General features: G+C 41.8%; 2 protein-coding genes across 2 annotated transcripts; one reads left to right on the top strand and one right to left on the bottom strand.

Annotated features, from left to right (window-relative positions):
* Positions 1-1,966: 1,966 nt before the first annotated feature.
* On the top strand, positions 1,967-9,992 carry LOC106946076 (netrin-4-like). The gene is made up of 10 exons (XM_015030193.1): positions 1,967-2,281; positions 2,373-2,929; positions 4,157-4,429; positions 4,834-4,960; positions 5,788-5,976; positions 7,259-7,466; positions 7,626-7,738; positions 7,828-7,896; positions 8,872-9,045; positions 9,491-9,992. Exons 1-10 carry the CDS (start codon positions 2,221-2,223, stop codon positions 9,631-9,633), a joined length of 1,914 nt encoding a protein of 637 aa, XP_014885679.1. The 5' UTR covers positions 1,967-2,220; the 3' UTR covers positions 9,634-9,992.
* A 1,824-nt stretch (positions 9,993-11,816) lies between these two features.
* On the bottom strand, positions 11,817-20,420 carry LOC106946075 (methionine aminopeptidase 2-like). The gene is made up of 11 exons (XM_015030192.1): positions 20,064-20,420; positions 19,264-19,395; positions 18,971-19,030; positions 17,921-18,023; positions 17,600-17,761; positions 17,328-17,509; positions 16,328-16,422; positions 15,038-15,134; positions 14,827-14,930; positions 13,218-13,333; positions 11,817-13,113 (listed from the first exon to the last, which is right to left on the bottom strand). Exons 1-11 carry the CDS (start codon positions 20,209-20,211, stop codon positions 12,861-12,863), a joined length of 1,452 nt encoding a protein of 483 aa, XP_014885678.1. The 5' UTR covers positions 20,212-20,420; the 3' UTR covers positions 11,817-12,860.
* Between the last annotated feature and the right edge of the window lie 227 nt (positions 20,421-20,647).

Below are 20,647 nucleotides of genomic sequence, written 5' to 3'. Positions count from 1 at the left end.
TTAAACAGTGGTTATGCTTATTCAGTTCTTTTTATGAGTTTTTTTTAGCGACTTAATCCAAATCTCTGTAAAGTTTTACGCACAAGTCAAATCAAACATTAGAGTACTTTAATCCCTAAGCTTCAGTTTGATGATCAAATTGAACAAATTTTGAACAAATTGAAGTCAAATTCCCTAAATAATTGTGGCTGTTAGTCATATTCCACTCTTTACAGTTTTTCTTCTTAATATGGGTAAATGTTGGGAGTTTTGGAGAGCAAGAGGAAGTTGCTTGTAATGTGCAGAGCTTTCTTCCAGCCAGGGGAATACAGCCCAGATCAGCCAAGATTAGACATCCTTCCTGAGACAGTTTTCATTGTGATCTCTTGGAATTTGAAGGGGAAAAAACAAACAAACAACAAAACAGGAGGTCTGCTATGCGACAAATGATCTGGGAAAGACTAAATGCACCATGTAAATCTAGAAACACTCCGAGATCAAGCCTGTTTCCTTTTGAAGCATCGTTGTGACGAGAGCAGCAGAATCCCAGGAATGTCACGCTTTAGGGGAAAAGAAGAAAAACAAAACTATGAATGTTCACCAGATCGTCTCTTGACGAATCCGAGGCTGTTTAACAAAACGGCTAATTGTCACAGTGCGAACAGACTAAACGTGTGCAGATTGCATTAATTATCTTGACAAAATCTCTCTGGACTCAGTCAAGTGATGTCACTTTGAAATCCATAAATGGGCCAGAAGGCATGCGTGCAGCCCATGATTAATGGGTCAAGGGTTGTGCTGCTCCCCGGGTCCAGGGCTGTTGTCTGTCTGAAGAGACAGACAAGGTGTGGTTAATAAATGCCAGGTAGTCCTAATGATACGTTTCAGGAATGTGGAGGCAATCTTCATGTCTCAGTTAATGTTTTATGCCAGCAGCAGCTTTAAAGCTTCTCCTTACAGCATGTTGGTCATAGATGAAGTCTCGCTTTGCGCTGGAATGTTCTGTTCCATCTAATGCCACTGATTAGTTAAAATGAGAAAAAAAATGCCTCGTAAAAGTCATAAATACCCCCTTGAACTCCTTCACATTCTGTCACATTACAGGCACAAACATATATGTGTTATATTTGGAAATCGTCTCGTATACATGTTCAGGTTGACGTGTTAATATTTCGCATGTCGGCCAGAGAACCTCGTTTTTTTGGTAGAAAACTTGGGGTTCCCATAAAATTGATGATTTTTTATTTTTTATTTTTTCAAATAATTCTCCAGGTCTGGAAAGAAGATTGAGAATTTGAAGTATTTGATTTTCCAGATTTTTTTTTCCTTTTTTTTTTTTTAATTTTTTTTTCCTTTTTTTTTTTTAACTGATTTATATTTAAATGTTATACTGCTCCTTTTTGAGATTTTGCCCTTCAATATTTTGGTTTTTAATTTATTGAATAAATGTCCTTTCATCTTCATGTTCAGATTCAATGTTGAATTGTCTACGTTTCTTGTAAAAATGCCAAAACAAAACAAAAACACAAGACAATAAAACTACAATGTTTTATAATTTATGCGTACATAATTTTCTTTACAGAAACTACATTTATTTTAGGATTTGTCAGACACTACCTGATAAGTGCAAAGGTTATGAAATAGATAATAGACTGTATCAGTGTAGATGCCAAAACAAGTACCGTAGTGAAATGGCCCTATATCACTCTTTGGGAAAAAAAAAAAAAGACAGTTTCAGCGTACATACATTTTAGATTTTTTTTTAATATGATCAAAAATCTTTGTGTCATCAATATGTAATTTCTCTGCTATTAATGCACAACTACCCAGTAAATCAAATTAAAGTATTTTTAGTGAGTCAGAAAACGTTTAAGACTTATTGTTAGGTTTGGTTAGAGGTGCTATAGCTCTTATAGTCTTTATTATACGATAGATAGTAGGAGTGGTCTGAGGTGGGCGGAGCTAATGCCCTTAAGTGCCCAATGTCAATGAAACTTTCCACCGAGAATCCTCAATCCTGGATTGACGTGATAGGAACCGCGGGGCTCTAAAACAATATTAGGATTAACAATGATTACGTATCCCCACACATAGATGTGATCTCAGCTCTGCAAATATTTCGAAACTATTTCTTTAAATCAGGAAGAGGCATGTAATTGATGCGTGGTTTTCCTAAATCCAGCCTTTAAATGCTCAGCAGCGGATTATTTCACAGTTTGTGGAAGTTGCCTCTCCTGCAGGATGAGACTGGGGACTCTATTAGTTGTTATTTTGACGTGCGCATCTTTCTCTCTGTCAGCCGGTGAGTTACAGATGTTTAACTTAAGTTTGAATAAACTTTTTACCCAGGATAAAAATGTCGCTACTTTTTCCCACCCACTTTCTCTTGCCAGGACAATCTAAAGCGAAGAGCCCAGCTCCACACAGCCGCTGCTCTGACCGAGCCTGCAACCCCCGCATCGGTAACCTGGCCGTGGGCAGAGTGCTCCACACGCAGTCCGTCTGCGGCTCCAACTCTTCGGAGCGCTTCTGCTTCTTTAAACAGACCACCGAGCCCCGCGGCAAGCAGTCCTGCTCCGCGGCTAAATGCGCCCGCTGCAACGCCGCCAAGCCCGCGCAAGCGCACCCTGCCTCGGCTATGAGCGACTCCTCTTTCCGCTACCCGGACACCTGGTGGCAGTCTGCTGAGGGGCTGGAGGAGGAGGCGCTCCGGCTGGACCTGGAGACCAAGTTTCTCTTTACTCATCTGATCCTGGTGTTCCGCTCCCCCCGCCCCGCTGCCATGCTGCTGGAGCGCTCCCAGGACTTTGGACGCACATGGAGAACCCTCAGATATTTTGCCCAGGACTGTGAGAAGATGTTCGGCCTGGCTGAGGGTTTGCCTCCCGAGGGAGACGGAGCAACATGCACGTCTAAATACTCAGGAGCTTTCCCCTGCACCAGAGGAGAGGTGAGGGTCCCTTCAGTATGCAACAGCGGGCCAAAGTACAACACAATAAAACACAACCAGAATACTGAAATTCTGCAGCTGATTTAGGTTATAGTCCTGAAACACAAAACAGGCAAGGGGAAAAAAACATAATGCCTAAAGTTAAAAACTCATTGCTAGATGTTTTCTGTTGGAAGTTTGTGAACCTAAACATTTCTATCAGAATATGAAGAGAAATGTGTGCATAGAGACAGGTATAGTGTAAAGTTTGAATGCAAAAGATTCAATTCTTTGATATTTAGCCTACCTTTCTCACATTTAGCACCAAAATTTACATGTATATATGGCAAATTATTACTTTAAGAAAAAATGATTTCCATTTCAAATGCCATGAAAGTGAGCTAACTGGTAACAAATGCATGCCACACTTTCCACTTTTTAATTAAATCTACATTACTCGCTGCTGTTTCTTCGTCTATCACAGAAAATCCTAATAAAGCATGTCCAAATGTGAAAAAAAACTTGGGGTGATAAAAACTCTTTTGCAAGAAACTGTCCATCCATATTAGCTTAGGGAATTTAGGAAGTTAAAGATACTGAGGTTAATGAGAGGAAAGGGAGATCTTAAAGAGAAAGAAAATAAAATCATATCACAGGGATGTGAGTGTCCACTTGAAAACCTCCTGTTATCCTGAACCAGTAACAGCAGTCGCCATCTGCTGCTCTCCATTTATTTCCAGAATGTCCTTCCAGACGGGTTCCTCTTTCTAAAGCCTCCCGCTGCTCCGACATGCACATCTATGAAGTCAGGGTCCAGCTTTTTATTTTATTATTAAGGAGAATAGAGACCTGCAGAACCTTTCCAGGGCTCTGAGCCACAAAAATGTCTGATTCACAAGCAGGACACAGATGGCTACAGAGGGAAGAAATGACCTCTTTTTTGTTTTTCTCAGAAGAACTATTGAGCTCATAGGTTTTTAGTTCATAATCAGCTTGCTTTGTAATCTTTGCTCTGCAGCTTTTTGACAGACAAGTTTGAAGTCACTGAACCTTTTTGTGTATAGCACGCAACAAACCCATAATGTTTTTTCTAATCAGCAGATTTACATGCTGTTTAATGGAGCTTCTGTTAAATTTTCAATCACTGTAAGAGACACAATCTCTGTTTTTGTCACACCTATTTTAAAGTTTTCTTTAGATCGTTTTTACAAGTCTGGTTTTCGTCTTGCCCTGTCCTTTGCTCTTCAGGTAATCTACCGAGCCTTGCACCCTTGGCGCTCGGTGGATCCCTACGGACTAGCTGCCCAGAACCAGCTCACCGTCACCAACCTCAGAGTTCGTCTCCTGCAGAGACAGCAGTGCCCGTGCCAGACCAAACATCCTGGAGCTGCCTCTCTCCCGACGGACCACTACGCTATCTATGATTTTGTTGTCAAAGGCAGCTGCCTTTGTAACGGACACGCTGACCACTGCGTGCCAGCCGGAGGCTATCAACCCGGCCCGGAAAAGGCCAGCAGTGTGGTGAGTTTCCATGTAGTGAAGACGGACTCCGACTCTTTACGTGCTGCCTGAGCTGAGAGATGAAGTGAAGACTTGACGTCGAGCCGTTGTTCTACCTGCCATTACAGGGTCTTGACGATGTGGAAATCTCCATTATAGTATTGAGCCTAAGACTTTAACGACCTTTAATCTTAGGTGTTTCATTCTCTGCAGCCTGCTGGTTTATTGGCAAGGAACTTAAAGGAGTTTAGATGTGCTACGCTGCCTTTTTACTCTGTAAACAAAGCTGGTGTGCAAATGTTGCAATGCTACTGCAGGAGGGCGGCGGCTCTAAACTCTAATGCAAGGATTACTGAAGCAGGCGCACATGCAGTCCCGCTTCCAAAAGCCTTAAAATCATTTCCTGTCTTTTGTCATATTGGCAGGTCCACGGCAAATGCGTCTGCAGACACAACACGGCCGGCGACCACTGCGAGCGCTGCGCCCCTCTCTACAATGACCTGCCGTGGCAGGCGGCCAACGGCATCATGGGTACACCACACGAATGCCAGAGTGAGTGATGGAGCTAGAAAGTCAAAAGCAGATCGGGAGCCTCTGCATGTCGAATTGGGCGTCGTAAATCACGTGGGAGCCTTCAGCCACTGATTGCGTCACGAAAGCGTTGGTACAACATGAACTTGTTCATGGTTTGTTGCATCAAAAGCCGTAAGCGTAGATGTGTTATATTAACACGAAATGCTAAGAGAGTGCTGTGTATTTGTGAAGTGAAGCGAAAATGATACGTGGATTTTAAAATATTTCAAAAATAGAAAGTCTTTAAGGCGTGGTTTGCAATTTTATTCAGCTCTAATTGATCAGTATTTGTGTTTTTCAATCCAGCCAGAATTAGTCTTTTGGAATATTTTTCTACTGGCTTTCCACATTTACAGACTAGAATTATTGGTTTCTTCTCGGTAAATTTGTCCTCTTAAGGTTCTCCAACAGATTATCAATTAGATTTATATCTGGACTTTAACTAGACCGTTCTAGTACATGTCTTTATTGAAACTACTTCAGGTTTTCATATTTAGGGACATTTTGCTGATCAAAGGATAACCTTTGACCCAATTTCAAATCATTTGAAGCCTCTATCACAGGGGTGTCAAACTCATTTTTGTTTAGGACCCCGGACGCTCTTAAAGGGCCGGTTGTTCCAGAATGTAGTGATAAAACCTGTTTACAAACTTCACAATGATGAATAACTTTGTGTTTCTCAAGCACATAAAATGATAATAAAATGCACTGAGGTTGCATTTTACTGAGGCAAAAAGTGAAAAAAGTTTCTGTTGCAAGTTGACCGCCATGTTTTTATTGAACTGTGCGTTTCTGATCGAACGCAGAATGCAAGTGCAACGGCCATGCCAGGAGCTGCCACTTCGACCGGGGACTGTGGCTAGCGACGGGACGGCGGAGAGGAGGCGTGTGCGACCACTGTCTCCACAACACCGAGGGCCGTCACTGTCAAAACTGCAGGAGGGGCTTCTACAGAGACCCCAGCCGTCCCAAAACCGCACCAGACTCCTGCAAACGTAAGAGAATGTGACGTGAACCTGTCCAGACCGGACAGGTCTTCCTTTGGCCTCGCACCATAAATGAACGGCAGCAGAAAAGCCTAATTAAGAGGCTGATTTCCCTGATGGCCTCCAGATTAAAGCACGCCGATCTCTCCGATAAGAGCATGTGCATCCGTCGCTGCTTTATCAGTAATGTGACAGGATGACCCCTTCCTTATCTTAAGCTGTGATATCCGTCGTCCCTCCTGAGCCAACCGCGTCACCGCTTGGGAATGTGACTGCAACGTCCGACAGCAGAGGAATTTCTCATGGTCCTTCTGAGCACATTTTTCCCATTCTTACTTCGCCGCCCCCTCCAAAGGAATGCTGCTGCATCTGTTTAGGAACAAACATGCCATTTTTGGAAAGGACATTTGTCACAAATTTAGGAGATTGGAAAACAAGTGGAACAAGCGGACTGTGATTCTCGTGAAGCTGGTTTTCGTTGAAACCATGTTGATCATTCTTCCAGGTTGCTGCTGAAGCAGTCAGTGACTCACCTGCAGTAGACAAAAGTCAGAATGATCCCAGTTTGGAGAATTGAGGAGGAATCAGTTTAATCGCTTCTCGGTGCAGCGTCCACCGTATCAAAACGCTGAAACTCCAATCTTTTCTAAGTGGATTTTCATTGTTTTCCCCACATTACTAGTTTATAAAAAATTTCCCCCACTACACAGTAACTGTGTAGTGGGGAAATCATGCTAATTGCCGGTCATTCTTGCACGAATGCTGCGCTGGAAAAACCACCTTTTCAAAAACTAAACATTTTACTATGTTAAAAATGTTACAAACTAAAAAAATATCGATCTGTTTCAGAGTTAAATAAAAGAAAAGAAAAACATTGTAGAGGATCCAACTAAAGTCATCTGTCTAATCCGAAGCTTTAAATGATGTAGTTGATTCTAAAAGCTATTTTGTATTTTCTCAGGTTGTCTTTGCTATTAAAGCTCCACATCGTAACTCTGTATTCAAATTTATTGATATTTATTGGTGCTTTCACTGAACAAATAGTGGTGAAAATAGTAAAACTATCAATCCCGACGATGTGGACAGTTTTGTTGGGTTTTGCACATCATTATTTGGAATTTAGCGATAGATCAAAAAATCTCATCATAAGAAATTTATCACGATAAGGGAGAAACGATATGACAAATGCCCCTACCATGACGTAATTCTCATTGTACTCTGTGCCAGAGTTGCAAACATTTCAGACATATTAACCTGCACTTGTCTTGTTCTTTGCCTGTCTGCTTCACAGCCTGCTCCTGCCACCCTGTTGGCTCGGTGCCCTCAGCCGGTGGCACCATCTGTGGCCCCAGCACCAGGGAATGCACTTGTAAGCCTGGTGTGGGAGGCCCCCACTGTGACAAGTGCATAATGGGATACTGGGGGCTTCACGAGTATGGCTGCCGTCCATGTGACTGCACGGGAGACTGCGACCCCTACACCGGTGACTGCGTCTCTGGGTGAGAGCCTAAACGTATTAATCAGTATAAATAAATTAAGCTAGGGCAATACATTACTGTGAAGGGATATATATATATATATAATTTTTTTTTTTTTTTTTTTTCTGTATTAACTCTGAATAGTGTTGCGTCTAATTGGCTTTTACCTCTGCTGTGCAGCGGAGATGCTGAGGTCCTCTATGCAGCTGCTGGAAACCCAGGAAACACCAGCAACGATAGAGAGACAGCGCTATCAAGAGCAAAGGAGCTTTTCTCTGCACTGCACCACTCTGGTGAGGAACCAGTCACCTGTTTCCATCCAGAAATCAGTTGAAGAAAGTCCCCTTCAATATTGATCATGGTGTGATATTTTGTGCTGCAGAGAAATGTGAATGTGTCGAAGGTACCCTGGGCAGCCCTAAATGGTTCTGCGCAGCTAAGTTTGACTATGGTAAGCAGAAATCTGTGATTATTCAGAACTGTGTAAGACAGCCATTACACAGAGGGCAGGCAACCGTATAATCCAGACGTAATTAAAAAGATGAGGCGTTACATGTTGGCAGTGTTGATATTATTAAACTAAATGTACATAGATTAAAAAAAACAGAAGCATAAACTTTGGATGCCTAACCTGTTTTATTCATATGTTTTTCAATGAAATGCTCTGGTGTAAAAAAAAAAAAAAGTCTTTGTAGCCATACCTCACTGAAAATAAATTAGAATATTATTAAAAACCCTGTTTATTTTAGGAACCTTATCATCAACTGAAACACATTATGTAGATTAATTTTTAAGAGTGACATTTAAACCTAGAATACAGATCAGATCGATAAGAAAGCTTTTCTTTTTTTTTAAAGTATGTTTAATGCCTATTTTATTTTCAAAAAGTACTTTTAATCTGACAAATGAGGCTCATTGGGCCGAATATTCAGATTTATTGAATATGACTGTATTTAGAGGACTAAATATTGTTTGAAACTAGAAAAAAAAGTTGTTTTTCAGGCACAAAAGAACTGAAACAGGACAATGTGGGATTAATTATTTGCTGCTTATTGAAACTCAGGGAAGTTTGAAGTGAACTCTCACCCACAGTACCGGTACAGTGACATCATTTCACTCTGATGTGTTGTTTGTGAGCATAAAGTTAATCAGACAGGAAAATGAGTTGTTTCATTCTGGTTTTTACTTTTAAGTGTCCTAAAATATCTGATGGCATCCCAAAACGACTTAACCCAAAAGAAACAATCCAGATGTTGTTTACCATAGAAGTCTGTATAAATGAAATTAGTCTCAACTAAAAATAATTGCCTGTATAAAGAAAAAAAACTCCCACCGATAAATACTGATATGTTTCACAGGCAGATATCAGCAGGACTTTAATAAAGTTCCTAACAGATTTTTTTTAAATCTACTGTTTGTGCTGCAGTTCTGGTGGTGAAGGTGATGTCTGCTCATGATAAAGGCTCTCATGCCGAGGTGGAGGCAAAGATTAAAAAGGTTTTGCAGCAGAACCCGGAGATGAAGATCCAGCACGGAAACGTCACACTTTATCCCGAGTCTTGGACTGTCCGAGGCTGTACGTGTCCAATCCTCAATCCAGGTTGGCGCCGGCGTTTACGTCCATTCAGCAGCGTCACGAATGCCATAATAACTCAGAACTTTTTAATGATTTAATGACCCAGTTTTTAGTCATGGCCCACACTTTTTCAACAGGAATAAAGTCAAAGCATTGGGAAGGCCATCCTGTAAGATTAACTTCAGTCTTCCGAAACCAGTTTTGTTGTGTATTTGGAGACATTGGGGCAGCCGATTGTGTCTAAATCCAAACCATCCGACCCAAACTGGGCCCAAAATATCAGCTTCATATGAAAGAAAAATTGTTATAATGTTTAAGAAAACACCAAGAAGAAGGAAAGCTCAAGCTGCAGCAGTAGTTGCTTAACACTTGTTTCTTTAAATGATGGCTTTCCCCTGCTGGTGCTCGTTTGTATCGTTTACGTATCTGGATAATTGATCGTTTCTGACATTTTTGTCCTCCTCCCTAGGAGACGAATACATCGTGGCTGGCCATAAGAACTGGAAAACTGGCCGGCTCATGGTGAACACCAGGAGTTTTGTTAAACCATGGAAGTTGAGCCTGGGACGCAAACTCCTTCACATTATCAGAAAAGACTGTGGGCGCAGGTAAAACGCTGCCCAGGTCAACAAACGGATGCTTTGTTGATCCGTCTGAATGTTGGACCAAAATCTGGTCCAACAATCTTCAGAGAGACTCTGTTTTGTTTGGATGCTGAAGTGAGCGACTCTTATCTCCTCTACTGAGGAGCTTATAGGACAGAAAAAGTATAAAAGACTTATGATCTTTTTTTTCAGATTGTTTTTAAACTACATACAGAGTTATATTGTGTCTCCTTGCCAAAAACTGCAAAAAGTTTTTATTGTCCTGTTCCAGTTATTTTATCGATAAGTACTTGAACATTTTCTAAGTCAGTTTTTACAATTATTTTTTATCTCGGATATTAATAAATTATGACAAGTTGACATTAACGTGTGTGTGTGTGACTCCTTGGTAGAAAAACCTCTCTGCTCTGTAATATCGCCAAAAAAGACATCATTATTTTTTGCCTAACTCATCTTTTGGCTAAGATGGTTGTGACTTTTTTTGCCATTACATTAGGAAGGTGACGATATGCTAATTTAGCCTTTCATCCAGTTCAGTTGAACACAGATTCTTCAGCCAACCAATTACTTATTATCAGGATGTTCTCTCTCTCTCTCCCTCTCTCCCTCTTTCCCTCTCTCTCTCTTATGAAACATCCTCTTTCGTCTGAGAGCCCAGTTTGATCATAAGCCCATATTTGTGTTTGTAGACGTCCGCTCAACATGTGTCTTTTTCTGGCTGTGCTTCAGAAACGGAGTAAAAAGGAGATTTTTGGATGTTCTTTCTCCTAGGAGAGAAACAAACAGCCCACAGAGATGCAAAGAATTCCTCAGAAATGAACTCATCAGTCATTAACCCAAAGACGTCCACAAAAAACAACAAAAAATAGGGTAAATGTTCTTTTAAAGTAAGAAAGTATCATTCAAGAGTGCTTTTATTCCAAGTATGTCCTTTTTTTTATGTTCCATAATCTATGTTTTCTTTCCTTCATATGTCATCTTTTTATTTGTTTGTTCACAATTGTGAAGGACGGATATTCAGAATATGCGTTTACTTCACATGTAGCTCATTACTGCCCTCTTTTGGTTAGGAGATGACAAAACACTTCACAATTCTTTAAGCGGCATTTTAGTAAACTTTAGGAACACTAAGTAAAAAAAATGCAACCAAAAGGAAGAAAAATAACTAAATAGTTAGCTGAAAGTATAATAAGAAATCCTTTTATTTATTTTTTTCGGGTTGCAGCTTCTGTTGTGCCAAACATGTAAAACAAATAGAATAGGAATGGATAGACATGCATTAAATAAATACATTGGCCTACATTTATATAAATGTGCAAATATACGCATCATTTTATAACATCCGTTTTAATTTATTTGTATTTTTTTCACGATTAATTATTACATTGTGGATTTAATAAATTATTTAAATTTATTAAATGATTTTTTTCATTTATTAAAGATATTTGTTACAATTTTATAAGTGCAATATATATAAATGTTTGACAAATTATTTTCACGCTGGATTGTGGGGCTCTGGGTTCTTGATTCTTTTAAATGTGGTTAAATGTAGATTAAAATGTTTAAATTCAGTGTTGCATCACTAAACAGCTCAATTTCAGCCAGTGCTACCAAATATTTTTGGTGTTTTGTGTTTTTTTGGTCAGCCACCCTTCAAAAGTCCTTGAAAACATAAAAGTTATAAATCAATTCACTGCAATAATTATTTTATCCCCAATTCAAACAGGACAGAGAACTTGGTGAGAAAACTCTGGGTAACAGTAAGAGGTTTCTTACAGTAATGACTTACTGATTTTGCCACATTTCTTAGATTTTTTTTTTTTTAAATCTGAACAGCCGTCAGTGCAGCACAGTGATATGAATGCAGGGTTTTATAATGTCTACAAACCAAAATACAGGCACAGCCACTAGTTCCAGATTTATAACAATTTATTTTTTTATTTATTTTAGAAAAAATGCATCAAATGAAAACAAAGCAGCAGAATATTAGGATACAAATATAGCAGTTTTTTTTTTCTTCCTCAACATGACAGTAAAGCTGGATGTGTTTTCTGGACAGCTGCTTATCTAATCAATGTTTCTTTTCTTTATTTTTTTGGTTGCATAAAGTAGTTTTGCATATCTTTTAAAGACAGCACTTTTAGCTACGCCTGCCCTGCTACATTCATTAAAGATACACCCTTTTTTTTCCTGCTGGCTTGATCTTTAGAAGAAAACCAAAATTGCTAGTAAGTTTCCTTCGTTTTACGAGGTTTTTGCTTTGCTACAGTTAGTGTGATGCAGAAGTTCCACTTGAACTTTTTCACATCACCGCCACAGACTTCAATCTACTTATTGGGATTTCATGTGATAGACCAACACAAGGTAAGCTGAAGGAAAAATGATGCATGGCTTTAAAGTTGTTTTTTTGTTGTTGTTTTTTTCAAAAATAAAATGAAAAAAAGATTGTGGCATACTTTTGTATTTGTCCCTCTTTACTCTAAAACCCCAAAATAAAGTCAAGTGCAAATGTTTTCCCAAAGTATTGAATAAAGTTCCGTCCAATTTAATATCAGGAACAAATGAGTGGCAAGAACAAGCTGTGAGACTGAGTGTGTAAAGTCCTTCAATCAAAGATGTGACTCTGGAGGAGCTGCAGAGCTCCATAGCTCATATGGGAAAATATGTTGATGGTGGCCGATTATTAGTTGAACACCAGCAGTACAATATATGTAAAGCCAGAGCTGCAATTTTGATCAACGCTTACCCCCCATACTAGAATGGTCAGATTATTTAATTGTGGCCAGGCTTGAAATGTAATGTTCACAGACATTATCCATCCAGTCTGACTGAACCTGAGCTAATCGGCAAAGCAAAATGGGCAAAAAATGTTATTCTGTAGTCGTGCAAAGCCAGCAGAGCCACACTTGGAGCTGCAATTGCCGCAAAAAGATGGTTCAATAACTGAAGAAAAAAAAAAAGAAAAAAAACGCCGCTCTTTTCTTTTCAGATGTTTATTTGGCAAACATTCCTGTTCACCAAATCGATGAAGTTTGTGGTTGTAACACAACAAACCGCGAACGAGTTCGAAAGACATGAATACTTTTGCGAGACGCTGCACCTAAACGGGCTGGAGCTGTGGAAAGTTTGGGGCAGAGGGATGTTGCATAACTGCTGTCAGTCTGGAGACGTTGGGCGTCGCTCAGCTGCCATGCTCCTCCGGGTTTCGCCTGAGGGTCTCAATAGCCGCATGCCTTAATAGTCGTCTCCTCGGCTCACTACCTCCTTGCAGGTGGGCCTGAGGAGGATGGTGTGCTCGTACTGGGCGGTGTAGCTGCCCTTGATGTCGCACAGAGGCGGGTACGGGTCTATGATGCCGAGGTCGCACAGGTTCTTCAGCGCCATCAGGTACTTGCTCTCACCCAGGCGGTCCAGCCAGCGGCGGCAGAAAGCCAGCGTGCCGAAGTTCTCGTTGATCACGTTCAGCAGGTGTTTAGCCCTTGGTAGTCTGAAAAACAATTGAAAGTGTTGTGACATTTAAAACCACGGGTAAAATACAGGAAAAAAAAAAAAAAATGAACCATTTGAGAAGGTTAAACGCGAAGGTTGAACCTGATCGGCACGTGTCCAACGTTGAAGTTCTTCATGTAGTGAGAGCACTCCATGTCGTCGTGGACGGCGCCTCGTCCGGTGCTGCCGAACGTCTCAATGGCGTAGGCTTCACCTTCCTGAAAGGCAGCGAGAGAGGCACTCATTACCCTGCTGACACGACGTGAAAAATTGCCATGAAAACTTTAAAAAAAAAAGGGCAGGAACGAGAGGACGCAGGAACCGCAGAAAAACGGGGGGCTGAATGACAGAGTAAATTTGACTGAAACCTCCAGTTGTCAGAGCTGCTGATTTATTCACGTGAGGTGCAATAAGGACGGCAGAGACCCCTGGGCTTTGATTGGCTGCGTCTCGGTGACATTTTGTGCCTCCGTCGTCCCGGGGTTGATGTCGGAGTCCCCCCCTCCCCCATCCACCCCCCCGTGGTATTAGCTGATAACGCCGCGCCGCCCTCTGTCGCTGCACCGATAATCAGTCAAAGTGCTCGCAGCCCCGCGGCACGCCCGGCTGCTACTCCACTCTCTGATCACAAAAGCGGGGGTAATGGCCCTGTTACACCGACACACTTCAGCTAAAAATACAATGTGCAAAAGGTGCCACATCAGCATCCGACCCCCCCCCCTCCCCCCCCCACTCCCTGTTCCTCTCCTCCTGCAGCCTTCAGGTAAAAAGCTCGACGCAGCAACTTGCCAATTAAAAACACTTGCTTCTGTCCAAATGCAGCTGTTTACTGCAGCTGTGTTTAGAGGAGCCTCGGATTCTTTGTGTGGCAGAACTTGGCCTGTGTGCGGACTGTTGGGTTTTTCTGCGATACGCCGACACGACGTGGCGCACGGTCGGCGAGCTGGGAGGAAATTCACCCTTAAAAAGAGGAACTGTTGAAATTACAAATTTGAAGAGTTTTAATGCTTTGTAGAAGCATTAAAACTTTGCAACAATTGCAGCGGCAAATCTTGAGTCTATCTGCACATGTGGAGAGTTCATTTTTTTTCCCCAACTCCCCAATTTGATCTCTTCTTATGTTAAAAGGTTGAATAAATAAGTAATACTGAGATTAAATTCTGCATAGGGCTCTACTTAGTCCTCGCGATGTTAGCTGGGCTTGATTTCACTCAAGAATTTCATAGTGATTTGTAAAATAGCCAGAAATCCATGCATTGTTTTTCTTCCACTTTCCCCCAATGGATTAGATTTCAACATTTAAATAAGGGACTCCTTAAATACGAAATGAACAGAAACTTCTTTATCAAATGCTGGTATTTACTGGCATGTAGCAGGCTAAACGCTGTCCTTTTGTCAGTGCCAAAGGCAGTTTTCGACGAGAGTGAATCCTTTGGCAAGCCGTTCGATTAGAGATGTAAGATTAAAGTGCTGATGATGAGCGCGACTGCGGAGCAACAAAGTGGAGCGCCTCCCCCACACCTTTTTGTAGCACCAACCAGCCGAATCTTCATCCAATTACACTTAAAAATTAAAAAGGTTTATTTACAAGGTCAAACACCCAAAAAGTGCCTCATTTCAGCTGCTACAGCAGCAGCAGCAGCGTTTGGCTTCTTATGCGGCAGAGTTTAGGAACAAACACTTTTGCCAAAGACTTAATTTGAGTGCAAACCTCCATCCTGGTCGCCTCGCCACCTTTTACGATGGGAACAGTCTTCCCTGAGTGTATCCTGTACTGTCCAATCGAATGGCCGTTCAGGTTTCTGACTGGCTTCACTGCAGAGGAAACAAACAAACAAACAAAAAAAGCTTTCATTCACCCGTGCGTTCGCACCAGAGGCCGGCCGGGTCAGACAACGCAAAACGTGAGCCTCCTTTTTCACCTTGATACGTTTTTCCATCTATCTCAACTTCGTAAGACTCCATGACCTCCTGGATGGTCTCGCCGACGTCGCACAGGCGCACGTCGATTCCTGCACACTGGGACAGATCCAGAACTCCGGGTCAGCTGATATGTGCGTGAAATATATTTACTCTTACGACTGAAGGGTTTGTTTCATTTTAACCTCACGTAACGAGTTGAAGATAATAATTTTGGGTTTGCATAGCCATGATGAAATCATTCAGAATAGCTTCTCCTGTTGGATTTAAAAGCTGATTTGATACGTTTGAAAATGTAACCCTTATCATGAACCGAGAGAAACTATTAAACGTTTCAGTTCTTAGCTCCGAAATAGAAAGTTTGTATCATTTTTTTAAGTCTTCCTTCTTCTGCTGTCATTCCACAAGGCTCTGCTCTTGGACCTCTCCTTTTCTGTTAGAGTAAGTGTCAAAAATGAAACCTGTCCTTTCCCAAAACCAACCAGGAGACGATAATATGCGTTATTCTGCCACCTCTCACTTGGATGGCTGCAGTGCTGCCCTCCCAGTTAAAAGCACGGCTTCCACTGCAGTAAAACACAGTCGATTGATTTTTAACTGGAAGCTCTCACCAACTTCGGCTTCCTGTTAAAAAAAAAATCTTCTTGTTTGTGTCCGTTTCTCCCTCTGAGCTGCTCCACTGATATGAAGCGTCTCGTTCCAACAAGTGGGCCAGATGCTTTAAATGATCCCAGACATATAAGTCGAGACGTAGCAATGTGTTTCTGCATGAACTGATCCTCTAATGCTGTGCAGCACTGTGGCCAGCTTTATTACTGCTTAAAATGTTTTACAAATAAAGTGGCATAATGTGACAGGGGACTAAGGTAACAAAGGTCCCTTTTATTCCAGTTTCTTTCAAACAATAATTACTTTTAAGGCGTTATTCGTACAAATGTCCCAACGCTACCTTCTGCTCACAAACAGAAGGACATGCCCCATTTACCCCCTGTGAATTACGCCGTTTGCATACAGAGCATTTTTCAGTTACATTTGCTCATATTTACCCAGCGACGTTTTTCCTCTGAATCAGCCTTTTGAAGCACGTTGTCAAGAGCACCGTGGCATTACGCTGGAGGTTAAATCGCAAACGAGCTCTATTTGGTTAAGTAAGAAGGTTTTTGTGACTATGCCTGGAAGACGGGAACCATAGACTCTCATTAATTTAATTTATTGTATCTAAATTGTGTATCTTATTATAAAAGTGATAAAAAAAAAAAAAAAAAGCTGGGGAGGAAAAAAAATGGCGTTACCCTGATGCCGGTGTTTGTCGCATCCCTCACAGCCTCCAGCAGTCTGTCGTACTTTGGATTGAAAGTGACGGTGAATGCGCAGTCTATTATTCGACCTGAAAGATGAAACGATTCAAAAGTTTGTTCTCACATCGCATGAAATGGTCACTTTGCTAAAATGTCAACATATGCTATTCTTTTCCTATTTTGTCCTCCATGTAGATTAGAATTTGTGGAGTGGGAAGAACAATTTGCATAATTACACTTAAAAAAAATAAAAATAAAGTAAATAAAAAGCTTAAAAGTGTGGCACGACTTCAGTCAATACCTTGCAGAGCCTGTCTGACCTTTCACCTTTCTCTGTAAGTGTTTCGGACCAGCCGTTTCCGCCAGCTGTGCACATCTGTAAGCTGTAACATTTTCCCCATTTTGCTTCGCTAAATACCTCTATGTTAGAATGGAGAGCCTATGTTTCAATTTATTTTAGGTCTGGACTTTGACTAGACCCTTTCAACACATGAATAAGGTTTTTATCCAAACCATGTGACGCTGGCTTTATGTCTATGATGATTATCCAGCTGAAAGGTGAACCTCCACCTGGTTGCAAGCCTTTTGTAGCCTCTGACATTCAGATCTTCACTCAACAGTGGATTTCTTGTTGCCTCTTTCAAACAATAATTACTTTAAAGGTGTAATTCGTAAAAAAAAAAAAAAGTCTCAACATTACCTTCTGTTCACATGTAGAAGAACATGTTTCATTTACCTCCATGTCAAACTTTTAAAAATTTTTTTGTATGTATAAACTTGTATCATTTTCCTGCCGCCTTGCAATCATATATTTTGTGTTGATGTATCAATTAAAATGTGGCGCTAGTGCTACAAAATGCTTTGGGTACAAACGACTAAAACTCACGGTAGTTAATCACAAAAGCTGCTTCTCACCGGAGTGAAACACTGAAGCCATTCCTCTTCTCTCACTGAGGATGAAACACACTGGCGTAGCTCGGAAGAGAGCGCCTACCGTTGATGTGCGTGCCAAAGTCGATCTTGCAGACGTCGTCGTAGCGCAGCACGGTCGGGTCTCCGGCGTTGGGGGTGTAGTGGGCAGCGCAGTGGTTGATGGAGCAGCCCGTCGGAAACGCCAGGCCGGCACTCAGCCCGTCCTCCTTGATGAGCCTCCTGGAGCAATCCTCCAGCTTCTCGCTGCCACAAACAGAGAGCAGCAAAAGACGGACGGTGAAGGACGAAGGACACGAACAGGCTTCGAAGAAAGCTCTGCGGCTCGTTTCTAACCAGATATCGATCATGGCCATCCCTGGTTCTATCCAGCTCCTGACGTAGGAGCGCACCTGTCGGTGGGCCTCGGCCGCCTGCCTGAAGTCGCTCCACATCTCCTCGTTGGCTCGGTCCATCGCCCGCTTCTCCTCGCTGGTGGTCCGCCACGCGGCGCTACGCCTAGGGGGGGTTATGCTGTACTTATCATTTGCTGTCAAAGAGCAAAAGACACACTTTTGCAGATAGACATATTCAAGGTTCATGTGGGGACCTAAATAAAGAGAGAAAAAAAAAAAAGGCACTGCAGGAGACTTCTGGCCAAGTGTGGAGGTCACACACCCGTCTTTCGATGGGGGGTATTCACACTCCTCTCCCTTTGGAAAGTCCCCGTTGGGATAGAGCTCACAAATAGGTACTGAGGGAGGGTCAGTCTGTCCCTTCGCTGTGGCCCAGATAGAGGAAAGTAGAAATGCAGGAAAGAAGAAGGATACAGGGCAGGAAAACAAGTTAATGACACTTCAGGACACAAATCCTACTGTTAGAGGACGGCGTCTCTTATATTGCTTATTGTTGTGGCATGCATGCTAAATGCACATTTTGTCACTTTAATTGGGATTTGTGTGATGTACCAACATATAATAGTGTAAAATCATGAAGTGAAAGGAAGGTGGCCTGTGGTTTTCAACATTGTTTTTTTTTGCTAAATAATTTTCTTAAGGGTTTGCTTTGTGTCGGTGTTCAGAGCCCTGAGTAGATCTGCCTTTCTCTCTGACATAATTTTCTCCTCTAGATGCTTAAACGTTTCCCGATTCTTCTTTGCAAACAGACTTAACCCCAGGTAGGAAACAGAGCTCTGCAAACGTCAGTTTTCAAGTTCTTGCCACAGATTCTCAATTCGGCTTAGGTCTGGACTTTAACTGGGCCGTTCTATGAACATGGTTTCATTTTAAGCTTGCTGAGGCTCGCTGGAAGGTGACCCTTCGCCCCAGTATTTAACTGTTTTCCAGCCTTTTTTTCTTCTTCTTCTGTTTATTTCCATCTATCTTGACCAACTTCCCTGTCCCTGCATTCCCCCAGCACAATGCTGCCACCGCCGTGTCAAAAGCTTTCAAATAACTTCATTTTATTTGCCAGTATCAAAGTAAAGAGGGCTGATTAAACTTTCTACATTTATATTTACAGTGAATGTTGCCAACCACACATCCTTTCCCTTCCACTTCACAGCTGTACACAATTATGTTTTTGGACTGCAATACAAACTAAAGCTTAAGTAAAGAATTACATTAAAAAATTTTAGTTGTCACATGACAAAATGCGGATAGGTTTTGAGTGTTTGAGTAAGTTTGTCGACCGGTTGGTTGTAGACTGATTCATTTTGCAGCACCTTACCTCCTTTCTTCTTCTTCTTCCTCTTCTTTTTGACAGCTGAGTTTTCCCCTTCATCGCCATCTGTTGAAGGCACCATTAGTTTGCGACACAACTATTAAAGCGAGGAAATATTATTGATGCCCCCCCCCGCTACCCCCTCAACCCCCTCCATGCAGGCCCATTTCCGCTCAGATATCAAACATCGCGCTGCAGACGAGGGCGGATGAGTCTCGCAGTGGCACTTCTACTACACTTTGAGCTCCAGCAGCACCACTGCTGCAGGTGAGGATGACTGTGGGAGATGAAGGCGATACCTTCCTCCGCATCCTCGGGCCTCTCCTTCTCCTCCAAGGTTTGCCGCTCCAGCTGCACTGCCACTTCGCCGACACCTCCGGCTTCTCCAGAGTCTCCCTCGGCTTCGTTTGTCCCTGCTGCAAAGTCACATACTGTTGTGCATCCATGTGCACACACATACACACACACACACACACACACGCACACACACAGGGTTGATTATTTGTGGTTCATCCCAAGAAAGTGTATCGGCTATGTTCTGAACTTGGCAGAGCTTGTGAATAATTCCTTCACTACACCTCAGTCTTTATCCTCAAGGGCATATGTATCTTGCAGCATTATGACATTAAGTGCTGTGGTATAAACATGGCTTATATATAATGCAGCAAAAGCACCTCAGCCTTTTTCTTTTTTTTTTTTTTAAAGGATTTGGTGCTTCATTCTTATAAATAAGTAGCCATAATGTGGTGACTTCTTTTCTTTTCTTTCTTGCATAATCTTCCTGCATTGAACTGTTGCTGCTCCCATTAAATGAAATCAAACTAAATATGAAATCCCCTCGCTTTATGCTTGCAGGACAACTTTGAAGCATTTTCTAAAAATCATTCTTTTTTTTTTCAAACTGATTTGCAGCCTAAACGAAGAAGAAAAAAAAGAAAGAAAAATTCTCTCTGACAGGTTGGAAACTCTCCTGTGTTTTACGCTCTTTTAGCCAGAGAGAAATAGAGAAGGGGGGCACATTTGCGCGCTGCAATCCCCCCCCCCCCAAAAAAAAATCCCAACCCGCAACCCCGAAGATTACCAAAGTGATGCGCCTCACCTGGCCCGCTCGTCCGGCTCCTCTTCTTCTTCCTTCTCTTTTTCTTCACCGCTTCGCCGGCGTCCGCGTCCTCTCTTTCTTCGTCGTTCAAGTCGTCCCCATTGAGAAGTTGAGGCTCCACTTCGCGCTGTGGCTCCGGCTCCGCCATGATCAACGACTGAGAGAGGCGAAGTGACGCATAGTAAGGCTGCTGGGAGCCTCCAAGTGGTCAAAGCGGATAAAAAAAAAAAAAAGTCACCGGACAGTAATGACTTATTAACGACACCCTCACCTGGTGAGAATAGAGGGAGGAGATGCGTGTTTGTAGCTACCAATAAGAAAATTGCGGGGTTTTTTTTATTTGTTTGTTTTTTTAGCTTTTACAAAACAATATTTTGGGTCAAAACTGTAGTAGGTTTGCAACCAGAGCCGGCCACAGGCATAAGTGAACCACGCTGCTATTTCAGAACTGTTTCTTCCAGACTTGCCTTTAAGGGGTTAAAACCCAATGCAAATATATATTTATATTATTTTTTACTCCATTATTATTATTATTATTATTATTATTATTATTATTATTATTATTATTATTTTCAATGAATGTG

The sequence above is a fragment of the Poecilia latipinna genome, unplaced genomic scaffold (genome assembly GCF_001443285.1).
Source record: "Poecilia latipinna isolate Pla-1442-1.1 unplaced genomic scaffold, P_latipinna-1.0 Scaffold175, whole genome shotgun sequence".
Lineage (NCBI taxonomy): Eukaryota > Metazoa > Chordata > Actinopteri > Cyprinodontiformes > Poeciliidae > Poecilia > Poecilia latipinna.
The sequence above is the reverse complement of the archived record's forward strand: the minus strand, read 5'-3'. Positions and strand labels throughout refer to the sequence as shown.

Bases quoted from the DNA above. Each gene is read 5' to 3' on its own strand.
- LOC106946075 (XM_015030192.1), bottom strand. From the start codon at position 20,211: ATGGCGGAGCCGGAGCCACAGCGCGAAGTGGAGCCTCAACTTCTCAAT. The intron at 18,024-18,970 runs GTAAGGTGCTGC...TCTGGGCCACAG, and splicing joins GAAGAAGAAGAAGAAAGGAG to CGAAGGGACAGACTGACCCT. The intron at 17,510-17,599 runs GTTAGAAACGAG...TGTTTGTGGCAG, and splicing joins ATGGCCATGATCGATATCTG to CGAGAAGCTGGAGGATTGCT.
- LOC106946076 (XM_015030193.1), top strand. From the start codon at position 2,221: ATGAGACTGGGGACTCTATTAGTTGTTATTTTGACGTGCGCATCTTTC. The intron at 4,430-4,833 runs GTGAGTTTCCAT...TCATATTGGCAG, and splicing joins CGGAAAAGGCCAGCAGTGTG to GTCCACGGCAAATGCGTCTG. The intron at 7,467-7,625 runs GTGAGAGCCTAA...TCTGCTGTGCAG, and splicing joins ACCGGTGACTGCGTCTCTGG to CGGAGATGCTGAGGTCCTCT.